The sequence below is a fragment of the Ascaphus truei genome, chromosome 5, assembly GCF_040206685.1.
Source record: "Ascaphus truei isolate aAscTru1 chromosome 5, aAscTru1.hap1, whole genome shotgun sequence".
Taxonomy (NCBI): Eukaryota; Metazoa; Chordata; class Amphibia; order Anura; family Ascaphidae; genus Ascaphus; species Ascaphus truei.
Window position 1 is genome coordinate 104995645 of NC_134487.1, and position 14455 is coordinate 105010099.

At 37.6% G+C, this 14455-nt stretch overlaps 1 protein-coding gene across 1 annotated transcript in view; it reads right to left on the minus strand.

The window, feature by feature from the left end:
* PLXNC1 (plexin C1) overlaps positions 1–14455 on the minus strand; it is a 146654-nt gene that overhangs the window by 109063 nt on the left and 23136 nt on the right. Inside the window, exons 4-7 of the mRNA XM_075599091.1 lie at positions 11343–11443; positions 7145–7259; positions 4501–4663; positions 1003–1096 (exon numbers count right to left, since the gene is read on the minus strand). Coding sequence (XP_075455206.1) covers positions 1003–1096; positions 4501–4663; positions 7145–7259; positions 11343–11443 — 473 coding nt within the window. The remainder of the gene's footprint in view (positions 1–1002; positions 1097–4500; positions 4664–7144; positions 7260–11342; positions 11444–14455) is intronic.

Sequence of the window (14455 nt, forward strand, 5' to 3'; positions counted from 1 at the left end):
TGGCACCGAATCACACATAATGATTACAGACACGTCAGGTCTAGCAGGTACTAAGACACAGATACTCATTTGTCTCTTAATTTTAGGATTACGATGTTCATCTTTAGTCTCATTGTGTCTGCCATGAGTATCTGAATGTATTGATGTGGCTCACGTGTGTGTAAGTGTTAGTTAACGAAAGTTATGAGTAGATTTAGATATTGAAAAGGCGTATAAACGTCATTTGGTGGGAGGTATTGTGTCGTAAAGCCGTCAATCTCACAGTTAGTTTATGACAGGTGCTGGGTTTGGTTTGTGTATTAATCCTTGTCCTGTAGATGAGATATTGTCCATTTGACGGACCTCTGCGGTGGTGAAGAGTGGGAGTGCTAGCGAACGTCAGTATTAACCCTTGTCCCGTATGTAGGTTGTGTGCTCGCAGGGTGTCGTACCTGAAAAATGCTAGCATAGCGGTGGGATAGCAATTTGTATTTTTGTCAATATCTGAGCTTTTTAATGATTTGTGTTTATGCCTGTAGGACAAACGAAACACTAAAAAGTGACTGTGACTAAAGTGAGACTTGCGAGAGATCAAAGCTCAGTACCCCAAAGCTATTGCTCAGTGCTATTTTTTTTAAAATAAAACATACAAGCAGACAGTTTCGTATCCCTCCCCTCTTGTTTTGCTTTTGCCATCTTTTTATTTTGAGGAAAGAGTAGCGAATATAGCTGTTTTATACCAACTGAAAATGAAATGAACAAAAGCACAACCCCAGCAAGCTCTAACCCCAAAACCTACCACACCATACTGAGGGTAGCCAAATGTATACAACAAAAGATGGAGAAGCCCAATGCTACATCCAATTTGTCAAAATATATACTGTAGTAATTAGTATATAGTTAAATGCTTAAAAAATAATATCTTAAACAAGGGTCATTTGGTTAAACCCTTTGGCCAAAACAAATATAAGCCAGCAAACCAACATCAAGGCATGACCAAACTTTGCAGGTCCTAACACTAACCTTTTAGTCCTTTGCAGGTCCAAGCACTTTCCAAACTGGATATTTTCTGATATAGATCTGTTGTTGTTTATCAAGAGTTCAACAGCTAGATGGTCTGAAAGTTAATATTCAGGAACATCTTTAGTTAAAAAGAGTTATACATTAGCATAATACTACTGAACAATACTAGCCTTTTTAAACACAGATGAATCAGTGTGAATTGTAGAAAGTATTTTGTATAGACAGCACTACCGTATGTAAAGCTATAAGGAGGATAGAGTGTTGAGGGAGTTGGGAAGTACCATGTCCCCCTCTGTGGAGGCTATGGGAATGGGCCTGTAGAAGGGTATAACACCCCAAAACATTGCCCCATATCTTCCTGCACAGATATCCCCCCCCCCCGGTCAGGGACTTTGTCAGTGATATCCCCCCCCCTTCCCTCACCACCCCTCCTCCCTAGAACCTGCATTTCATTTACCACCTGTTTTGTATTTGCATATGGTTGTAGCATGTCTTTTTTCTTTGTGTATACATATTATTTTTAAGCTTTATCACCCATTGGGAATTGTAGTACATTTTAACTACTTTGTTTGTTGTTGGTGCACCTTTAAGGTATTTATTTGTTTCATTTGTACAGTAGGCTGTAATATTTCCATACTGTACCTGACATGCAAATACTGTATAACCATCACATGTATGGCTTGCCATGCAACCATTATGTGACATATTGTTGCAACTGTGTAATAATTCTGCTGATCAAGTTATATACTGTATAGAGTTGTGCACAGCTTGGAAGTGATGTATCAAGACAAAGTTGGAGCAAAAAAAATGCAAATTGCGTCAATTTAAGCTTGCATCTCTTTGTATCAATGTATCACAGTCTTTGCTCCAACTTTTGTCTGTGGGGAGTCAGTTTATGCTTTAGGGTGTATCACTAAATGTGTTAGGGAGAAGTTGCACAAAACACAAATTATTATGAGATGTATTAAATTCTGCATCTCCAAGGGTCACATTTTCACCTTTTTTGTATCAAAATAAATACACTAATGTGAATTCAATACGCTAGGTGCGTGATCATATCTCACTAAACATTTGTGTCACATATAATAAACTACTCTGAAAATGCAAGCAGAAAATGAAGCTGAGCATTAAAACAAATGTTACCCTTCACTCTGTATGCTGATACCCGTTTTATATTAACTGATCCGTTTGCAGACTTGGAATGTAACATTTGCATTAAGCATATTTAGGGCCGGATTCAGTAAAAGATGCAATCCTATTTCGTGCAAACAAAATGTTTCACTCTTTTTTGTCTTTCTATATATAGTTTATAAAATCACTTTCTCGTTCTTTGTCTTTATGTAATTTATGAATGTATACTGTATTATATGCATACATTTGTATATGTGCTTATGTACAATTATCACACTGTTAATGCCTTAAGCGATATGGTTGCATTTTCTAAACAAACATTGTAAAACAATTGAATAGTGCAAATTGCAATATATTGAAAGAAAACAACAGTACCACAGAACAGTATCAGGGATCATTTCTTAAAGTCCTCATGCTTAAAGTGTTGATGAAAAAACAGCACCAGATTTTACCAAGACATTTGGAGAAGTACCGTAGTGGTATAGTGTGTGGCAGAGTGACTGGAGGAAGACCAACCAAAGCAGCTACATATGGGTTTTCAGACATAAAAATGAACTTGTTTGCGCATTTAAGGTTGCAAAAACCTGTAGAGTCCCCTGTTCTTTAAAGCTCATAATATTAAATGAACACCTCCTAATTTCTGGAGTCTAACTAAACAATTCAGTCTTTTCCCTGATTTAATGTGCTTACCAGCTACTCTGGTCTGTGTACAAAAAATATACAGAACCGTTTTCTAACCAGCCTTCCATATTGTGCAGTTTTTAAGCATAGCTAGCCTAGTCTCCTGCTGAAACAGAGGTTTTAGGTCACCCTATCACAGCTTTGACGCACGTTAATGTAGTTTAAATCTCGGTCAGCTCTCCTTGTGACTTTGGGTAAGTCACTTCACTATCTGTACTTCAGGCACCAGGGATAGATTGTAATCTCTATGGTGCATGATCTCATTATGCCTGAATAATTATATGTATAGGAAGTATAGCACTGTGTACTCTGCAGTGCAACATAAGGGAAAAAAACATTAGATATATTTGCTGCTTTTTGACTGTGGGGAAACTTTGAATACTATCTTTTGTACGAAGCATAATTGAACAAATGTCAAAATACCATGTTAGAAAAAAATATCCGGAAATAAATATAAAGAAGCATTCAGAACAAATATTGTTCTGGCCATGGCTTTAAGAAGGGGCCTCCTGCTCTCTGACTGTGGTTCCAGTGCCTGAATATCCCTCTCCTTTCAGTTTTACTGTACATGGGGCTTCTTTGTGTGAACAGTTGAAACACTTCCACTAAATACATACAGATAGCTGAAGGGGCTCTGCATGCAACATAATGATGTAACATGGTATGTATTTTCTGCCTTTTCCCCCCTGCCCTGTTATGTAAGTCCTGCTAGCTGCAGGCAATAACAGGTTAATTCTATGGGTTTGTGCCCCACTCATGCTCCTATATGATGGACAGGAGTAAGGTGGTGACTCATGGCCTGTGTAAGCCTATCAGGAATAGATATAGACCATGAGCCCGACCCTTCTATCCTAATTAGGGGACTACCAAATTTAGTGGTAGTCCTGCTCCTGCTCTGGAAGAGAAAGGAAGTCCTGTTCCTGCTCTGGAAGAGAGAGGAGCCAGAGAGCTGTCAGTCTCTCTTATGGCAGGATGAGTGTGCTCGCCCTCAGTCTTTGGACAGAGGGAACATCAGACTCAACCACCGTGTTGCCTTATACTACCAGGGGCAGAGCACCATCCAGAGGTATGGAGCCTCTGATACCTGGCATTGCTGTGAGAAGATCTGCAGTGTATGCTATACAATAAAGATCCTGTTCAGAATATACCCCTGTCTGAGTATCAGCCCTTGGGCAGGGGGAGAAAGAGTGCAATAGTGGGGGTGACCTCTGAACTCCTTGGAGCCCACTACTGCTGGAGGCGCTATGCACCATGAGAAGATCTCTGGAGAAGAATCTAAGCCTGTCCTTGTCTCCACTACAACGCAGACAGCTCGGATCTCTTGGAGCCAACAGGTATCCCTCAGCACCACACAGTAACAATAGAGTGGATCTTCTAGGGGGTGGGAGGGAGGGGGGGTGGGGAACATTGCTACAATGATAAACTTCAAAAGCGATAGAAACTCCCCAAAATGTACAAGTCAAATAAAACAGAGAATGACTATTTAATTCCCCTGAAAGATCATATTACTACAGAGAAAGAAAAATAACTACTTTAATTTACATATATGTTTTATAATTGTGGTACCAGCTAAAGAAAATTTACATTTGATGCACACATTCTTCAGTGAAATAAATGTGTTCGTATTATTCTCAGTAATCAGCAAGCTCTTGATATATTTATAAACACTATAGAAAAGATACATACCATTATCAGTCAGACTGTTGGTAGAAACTTGGCAGGAGCATCTCATGGAGGATTGGTCTGTCATGCCATTACAAAGCACTTTTCCTGTGTCAGTATTTTTAACCTGACATTGCCAAAGGTTTTTAGCAACTACCGAGGAAATCTCCTTGGCAGTTATGTTAATCTAAAAACAAATTAGGATAGCATGAAAGGTCAACCAGAAAGTAGAAACATAATATGATAAGATACAAATACAGTATGCCACATAAATGAAAAAGAAAAGCACAAGAACGCCCATAGCGTAACACAGTTTTAATAAAAAAATATTGAAAGTAAATGGAGTACTACTCACAATATCTCAAATTAAAAAAAGCGTTCACACTTTTGGGAACTCTGGAACCATGTGGATGCCTCGCGGAGCTCGTTTATTCCTTCCCAGCGTTCCCTGATGAAGTGAGATCACTCATGAAATGCGTAGGGTGTCTGGGACTACCCGTGATTGCCAGACCAACAGATCTCCTATAATTTCTTCCCCTGCACTCAATGGAGAAGTGCGCATGAACAGTTACGTCATCGAAGCAACTGCATTACTCGATCAGCTGGAACCAAGAGTCGACCTCCGCGAAGCATCCAAACGGGTCCACTCTTCCCAAAACTGTGAACGCTTGTATTTATTTGGATATTGTGAATTGTTCTCCACTTACCTTCAATCTATTTTTTATTAAATCTGTGTTGCGCTATGGGCATTCTTGTACCTTTCTTTTCTTCCTTTCATACAGTACATGCTGTGAGAGGATTTAGATATCTCGGATACCTCGGAAAGCTGCATAGCCAATACCAGAAGAACATCAGGGACATCTGAACCTGACAACTGATCCAACACATATATGGAACTTTATTTGGGGATTTCCCCTATTCGTTGCTGGACAATCTATTGGTAGACTATACCTGGACTATTTTTTCAAATATATTTTTATTGTGTATATTTTAGTTGATCAATTTTCACTTTTATGTTTGCTACAAATTCTTTAGAACATACTTATCACTTGTGTAGTGGAACACTCTGTAGAGCACACATTTTTTCCTTTACATGCCACATAAATAGACTGCTACGTAACAACAAGGACAAACTCAGTGATGAATATACTGTATCACAGAATCAGCTTTGAGAATGGAATCTTGAAAACATTATGACTGGTTTCTGAACTAGTGGGAATAAAAAGCTTACATCCATGCTTGCATTTTGTCTTTTAATAGTACACTTAATAAAAAATGTCAAAAATAAATGTATATTGCTCAGTAAAAAAATAAAAAAATAAGCTTATTGGCAAGAGGCCAATGGTATTAATCAATATATGGTTCAAACACTAGGATCTTGAAGAAAACTGAACTGACTGCAACCCACCAGGATGCAGTAAATTGTAGCACTATATCTGCACAATGTCTGACATAATTGCAAGTTAATGTAGAATTTAATTAAGATTTTCAAAAAATGTATAACTTTTCAACCACCAATAGAATTGTGAAAGCTGTACTATGCTATAGTGTTTGACAAGAACTTGGACAGTTTTTGTACTATTCTATAGCAAAGATAGCGGAAGAGACATACTTGAAATGTACTAAATATCCTCTTAGCATCTGTCACTGAAATAACTATGTAGAATTGTGCTGTATTCATGCACAGTTGTGATTGTTTCCTGATCCGATGACACAACAACCTACTGTATATTTATAAGCAGAGATATTCCATAAAACACCTTCTGGTGCTGGAAGACACCCTTAAACCCAAGCAAGTGAATCACAGGTGTCTTATAGAATAACACTGCTTAGTTAATATGGCCCTAATGTTATGCACTGACATTGCCTGTGCCTTTTGGAAAAGGTGAAAAGTCATCAATCATCATGTCCACAGGTGATAATGCAAAGAGTTACATATGGTTTTTCCATTATACCCTAGGGCAGTAATAGAGAATAGTGGAAAGGTGCAAACTGTAGTTACATAGTTACATAGTTACATAGTTACATAGTAGATGCGGTTGAAAAAAGACGTCCGTCCATCAAGTTCAACCTATGCTAAATTTAGACAACAGATCCTATATCTATATCTATACTTATTGATCCAGAGGAAGGCAAACAAAAAACCCCATTAAGGGGAAAAATTAATTCCTTCCTGACTCCAAGAATTGGCAATCGGATTAATCCCTGGATCAACATCCTTCCCATGTATACTTATTTGGTATATCCCTGTATACCTTTCCCATCTAAAAAGATGTCCAACCTTTTTTTGAACAAATCTATTATATCTGCCATGGGTAATGAATTCCACATTTTAACTCCCTTACTGTAAAGAACCCTTTCCTTTGTTGCTGGTGAAATTTCCTTTCTTCCAACCTTAAGGGATGGCCCCGAGTCCTTTGTACTGCCCCTGGGATGAATAGTTCTTTTGAAAGCTCCTTGTATTGTCCCTGAATATATTTGTATATAGTTATCATATCCCCTCTTAGACGCCTCTTTTCTAGTTAAAGGAAGAAAGGTATAAACATACTGTATTTCAAAACTATTGAAGGTAAATATACCGTTTTGAAATAATTATAATAATAATAATAATGATAATAATAATATATTCAAGCTTATATACACATCAAATAATAAAATACTACAATACCTGTGTTTCACCGCTGGGAACAATGCGAACTTCCAAGCATTTTCCGTGTTCCCCTGAAATACCAATCCAGTTTCCCGGGATTGCTGAAGACGTACATTCTCTATTTAAGGTGCACCTGATAATATAGGTTAATTTATATAACGCATAAACAATTTTGAGTGGATAACCACAGGTTTTTTTCCATTCCATATATTTGTAAATAGATATTATATCCTCTATTCCATGCATCTTTTTAAACAAACAAACAAACAAACAAACACATAAACAGACAGCCCTAATTTAGCTAGCCCTTCCACATGTCAGAACTTCCATCTGCTTTATTCCTTTGGTGGCTCTTTTTTGCAATTTTTACAGTTTACAGTTACATAATGTCTGTCTAAGGAGTAGTGCCCAAAAAAGAACTCCATATTCTAGGTATGGTCTTGCTAATGATTTATACACTGGTAAAATGATGCAGTATTCCCTTCCATTCATACCCCGTTTTATGCAATATAAGATGTTGTTTGCCTTTGCAGCTACTGCATGACTTTGGGCACAATTGCTAAGCCCGCTGTCTTCAATCACTCCTAAATCCTTCTTCATCAAGGATTCACCTAATTTTGTCATTTTTAGTTTGTATGTAGCCCACTTAATCTTGTTTCCCAAATGTATAACCTTACATTTACCTGTATTAAACCTCAGTTGCCATTTAGCTGCCCAAGTTTCCTGTTTATCCAAGTCCTTCTGTTGAGAACTTGCATCCTGCTCTGATTTTACTACCTTACTAAATTTAGTGTAGTCAGCAAAGATGGAGACTTTGCTGTCTCTGCCAACCTCAAGGTCATGAATAAATAAGTTAAAAAGCAGGGGTCCCAGTACCGATCCCTGAGGTACTCCACTCACTACGTTAGCCCAACCTGAAAAGGTACCATTTATGACAACTCTCTGCTATCTATCCTTTAACCAGTTTTCAATCCATCTGTAAATATTTTCACCGAGATCAATTTCCTTTTTTATTGCTGTAAACTAACATCTTCAAAATCTAAGTATACCACACCATCTGCTTTAGCATGACATAACACACATAAATCCATGCAGACTATTACAAGTAATTTTGTTATCTAATAGGTACAGGTAGTCCTCGTTATCCAACGTTTCTGCTTCACGCCAATATTGTGGTGCTTAGCCTGTGAAAATTGAGCACTTAAATATTAAATGTAACATTCTGCCTATCCTGAACATACTGTAACATATTGGGTGAAAGCCACTGCGGCAATATGCTTTATTTACCTTTATTTCATCAAGTCGTGTCTACAATTCTTCGTCTGTTAACTAAATGTTAGTTATGTTAGGGTTGTGGCTTCTTCCAGTTCCAATATTTTTGCAATTGATTACACTTTCATATATTCAGAGGCAAATAATTTGTTTAGTACCTCCTCTTTCTATTTGTAAGCAATCATTTAGCTGCCAATCCCACACATAAAGGGTCCTTTATTCATTTTTCTACCCTTTTTATTAATGTACAGTACTTCAAGAACTTTTTAGGTTTGATCTTACTTTCCATTGCAATCCCTTTTTCCATTTGAAATTTTTGATAATCTGATTGCCCTTTTGCAATTTTTGTTACATTCCTTATAATTTTGATGTGATGCCCCTACCTCTTCATGGGTTTCCATGACTAGCTGACCACAAAGTTACAAAGGGGTTAACATTAATATTAAACTACATTACCTACCTCCGTTGGCTATCCATAGCCTGCAGAGTGAGATCAACAACTTGACCCCAAGATTTCAATTCAAGAAGATTCTTCATGCAACAGAGGATTGAGGGCGCTGGGTCAAATTGAGGATCTCAAGTTGCAGGCCACAGATGGCCTTGGATTAAAAATAGGCCAATGGGCCTTGGATTATTTTTTATGGTTGGGTTTTTATTTATGCCATTGAGCCTTTGATTACTTTTTATGGATTTAATTTTTTTGGGTGGCTATCGAAACTTGGATTACTGTATGGCTATTTTGTTAATGGTTGGGTATCAACCCTTTATTGGATTGGCTTCAGCCCTGAATATGCAAACAGCCTTCATCCAGGGTGGGGTAAGTAACTCCATTTCTATTACAGGTTACAATTGATTGCCAATGTGGCTGCTTGAGATGGTCTAGGTAGCCACAGTGACAATCTGTTATTGTCGGCTTATGTTTTACATTTATTTTTGTATTATTTGTAATGTATTTTTTAACACATATCTTTTGGGGTTTTTTGAAAGGCCAAATTCCAGTTTAGGCACATTTGGCCAATAGGCTATTGGAAATTAGCCTTGGTGGGGTGGGGGTTTAGTTTGTTGGGGGGAGATAGGTTTTAAATATGGTTTAACATATAAACATACCCCACCACCTCTTCTATTTGCCCGATCCCAACAAAAAAATACATAACCCTCTAAATTAACTACCCAGTCATGAGTTTCATCCCACCATGTTTCAGTGATTCCCATCAAATCATATTGATTCTTTCTGGCTATTATTCCAAGCGCCCCCATTTTAGCTGCCACACATTTTGCATTAGCAAGCATTCACTTAAGGATGCACCCAATATGTGCTATTATTACAGTAGCTTATCTGCCCCTGCCTTTCTTCTCCCATAGATGTTAGTCTTTATAGGTATTCTATTATTATCTGTATTTAATACGATTGCCTCCCTGCTTGCTAAAATATCCATTCACCCCACTCCACACCCATGACCAATAGCTATTTTTATTCTGTCCTGTCCATTACTTCTTGCCAGTTCCTCCCCACTCTCTCCTAGTTTAAAATATCTCCCAACTTTGTAATCATCCTCCTCCCTAGCACAGAAACTCCGTCTTCATTGAGGTGCAATCCCTACTATAAATATAGCACCTCGCAGAGCAGGATTCCCAGTGCTCTATAAACCTCAAACCCTCCTTCCTACACCATTTTCTCAGTCATGCATTAAACTCCCAAGCTCTGTTTCCCTGGGGTAGAGCATGACACTGGTAGTATTTCTGAAATTATGACCATGGAGGTCCTTGCATTAAGCTTGTGGCCTATATCCCGGAAATTAGTTTTCAGGACCCTGCATCTTTCTTTAATTTTGTCCTTGGTGTCAACGTGTATCAAGACCACCGGATCAATCCCAGCCCCTCCCAACAATCTGTCTGCCCTATCTGCAATATGCTGAACCTGAGCACCTGAGAGACAACTAAAATGTTTGGTTTATGCGGCCACATCCCTATTTAGCCTTCTAACGATAGTCCTTAGCTTCACCCTCTGCACCACCAGTCCAAGCCAGGGCTTGTTCAGTGAGCAATAAACTCCTTTTAAGATTGCCAATGTCCCATAATGTTGCATGTTGCCTCTTCAGATCAACAATCTGAGACTCCAAAGAGACCAGCTACTGTACTCAAACTTCCCACAAAGATATGCTCCCTGTAATGGCTTTTCCCAGTGCTCTTACTTGGATTTATGTACATATGGATATTTTTCTCTTTAGATAAGTCTTATACAGTTGTCTCTCTCCATTTTCCCATTTTTCATTGGGTAGACTTTGATGTAAACACAGAAATAAGGACAATTTTGGGAATTTTAAGCAAACTCTTGCTAATAATGTATAAAACGAGTGCAAAAAAATTAAACAAATCTTTCAAGGAAACCATCCAGTTTCATTTAGCAGGAATTTTGTATATGATTGATACCTTCCATAGAGTTAATAAATATATATATATATATATATATATATATATATATATATATTTATATATATATATATATTTACATTGATACTGAGAATCGTTTTGAACATGTCTCTTAGGAACATAGTATTAATCAAAGTGTTCTAGATGCAAACCTAGAGCACAAATAGCACCAGATTTAAATACAAAAACCCATAGAAGCCAATTTATTTATTTGATGACTATTTTTGCAATTTTAACGTGCTGATTTTTCAGCCACAACACGTTGAAAACTATACACAAATGTATAATGGAATTTTGTCTGGCTCATGTCATTGAAAAATTTACAGTGTGGATATACATTAGCTGGAAGGTGGAATATTTTTATTTTGTTACGTTTTGTGAAGTTATTTCTCTCTCTTTTTCCCATTTTGCGGCAATATAATTCTCATTTCCATTTCTCTATGCGTGTGATCACTTCCCTTTCTATTGTGTTTTCTCATCCACACTCATACCCACAGGACCTGGGTAAACCAACCTTTTCTCGGAATGACACCACCCACAGAATGGATCCATTGCTGATAAACACTCCTTGCAGGATTCAAACCTTTCGCAATTAGCAACTTTTATAAGTTTTATCTGTGCAAAAATATAAATATATTGTTATTACAGTTTACAAATATACTATGGCAGTAAAACATTTGGGCCTATATTTACTAAGCAGTTCTGCCACAAATCACATTCTGGTGCTGGAAGACACATTACAGTCCATTCACTTCATATAATAAGTGAAGGAACAATATAATAGAAAAAAACGTGCACCAGATTGTGAATAATATTTCTAATCCCATTTTCTTAAAAGTGAGTGGATAATAATCAACTAATATAATGAAATATTAAACCATATCAATACAGTGAATGATAACAATGTATCAAATAATAGTGTCCAGATTAACACTAGTGAAGTGAAATAACATATGTAACCTTTCAAAAAATGCTGAAAGTCTGCAGCCAGTCAGTATAGATGGCTCAGCATTTTAGCTACTGTACTAGTAGAAAAAGAAAAAAGACAGCACACAACTCATAGTATATTAAATAATATAATGTGCTGTTATGAAGCAGGTAAGTATTGCACGTACATCAAACGTAATTATTCAGGTATTACATGTGAGGTACATGTTACCACATAAGGCGCACGACTGGACCTCCGCATCAGATGGCATCCACTGTGTTCCGTTCCCGGATCGATGGAGATGGATATCCCTGTCATGTTCACACAGGTCATGGATCCCTGCAGTTAATATCCGCTGGTCTCGGTCACTGTGTGTCTGCGATTGTCTGGCACTATGTGAAACTGGCATAAAGCTGTATAGGGAGACTCCCACCATTGACGGCGGTATACGGTGAAGGTACTACTTAAGTCTCAGGCGGCAGCCACTGACGTCACAAGATCGCGTCACGCGAGGGCGACCAGCAAGTTCACCGTCAGTAGATCAAATATTTACCGCAGACTCAGGAGACACTGACAATGTATTCAGAGTATTAAAAACAGATATTGCTTAGTCTTCCTACGCGTTTCGTAGACCTTATCTACGTCATGTGGGAGATTTAAGCAGTGCCTGCTTCATAACAGCATTATAGATTATTTAATACACTATAAGTTGTTCGCTGTCTTTTTTCCTTTTCTATAAGTGAAGGAAGCCTATGTACTAAGCATCGCAAACTGATTTTTTGAGGGCTTAATCTTTATTATGAAGCTTGGTTACCCTTGCCCGTCACAATGGTTATTTAAATTATATAACATTATTATTATAAATATATATATATTTATATATATATATATATATATATATATATATATATATATATATTTTAAATATATATATATATCAAGAAACACCAAGAATACCGCATGCACGCCAAGTATAAAGATTACCCAAAAAACTGCCATAAGTATATGATATATAATAAATAGACAGCGGTGCTCAAAGGATAATGATAATATAACACAACAAAAAAGTATCCATAAAGTGAGCGCACGGGTATACCGAAATAGATAAATGTAATCAAATTTATTAATAATGGATAAAAACAGAGGACAAATGTTAAAAAGGGAGGGGGTCTCCAAGCAGACGATTCAAATTGCCATGGGAACAAAATGAAGTGCAGAGACAAATCAATGGCTGAAATGGTGTACAAACATCATCGGCTGAATTATAACATAGAATGCATATATAGTACTGTTTATAGACTAAGCAGATGACAGCCAAAGTTGGTGAGAGTGGTACTTGGAGAATACCAACTAACTAGCACAACCAAAACCACACAAAACACACAGTAACTCAGTGCTGCAGAAACTGAGTACTGGAAGGTAGATGGAAAAGATATAATCAACCTCATCCAGTGGTTGCTGTGATAAGTTCAGAAGTTGAATGCCATTGAAATGAGTCCAGAGACATATAAAGCACACACACACACACACACACACACACACACACACACACACACACACACACACACACACACACACACACACACACACACACACACACACACACACACACACACACACACACACACACACACACACACACACACACACACACACACACACATACAATTCTGCTTAGTTAATATTGATCTAGACAAAGATGGAATGCATTTAGTGACAAAAATAAATCCATAAATTAAGATAGAACAGTATAGCTTATATGTTAATGTTCAAAGTAATATATTAATTAAAATATCTTATAGATGTTTCCAGAACTACTGGAGTATAAGATAATGCCATAAGTTTTCATTATTCACCTACTATTTAATGGGTGTGGAACAGAAATGTAAGAATAGGAGATGCAAAATCATAATATTATTTATTCTTCTTGGGTACAGTATGACCTCACAAACGTTACATCCTTTTTTCCCTCAGTGCATAAAAAGCTCCCAAATATTTAGCAGAAAATAGTTATTTAAAGTTAATTGCAAATTAAATTGGGCACACTATCTCTGAAGCTCCCCTCCTAGTTCTTGATCCTAATGGATGTTGAATACTAATAAAGCAATCTGTTCACACAACCTTTAAGCCTTTCGAAAGGAATAGCAAACCGTACTCCACAAAATAATCAATTGAGATGGGAAGCAGGGAAATTGTAAGAGTGCAACAACTTGTGACACTAAGGGACGTATTCAATAAGGTTTAAAGCTCCCAATTACACTGCGTTGGCCAAATATTGCCATGGACTTGATTAAGAAAGACCCTGCAGTTTTTGTAACCTAATGGAGAATGTTTTATGCAAGTGCAGCCCCCTGTAGGGTTTGCAATATGGGTTAAAGGAATTATATGCTAGGCCCTTGTCCCTTTAGATAAGGTGTTTAGGAATAAACAGGCAGAGGCTTAGCCTCGCCCCTTATCTAACCAGAGACAGGGAGTGAGGGAGAGATGACAAATAGGAGAGCCGGAGAATTTCACCCTCAGGCCTCTGGAGGAGAGACAACAGAGAGGTCTCACCTGTATATAACAATGTAAATAAATAGTATAGGGTAGACAGCCCGTTGTTGTTTTGTAGATAGAGAAGTGCTAGGCTTCCTACAGTAAGGAAGAACAGAAGTACAGTCTCCCCAAAACAGGGAGACCTGTGTCCCCTAGGAGTTGCC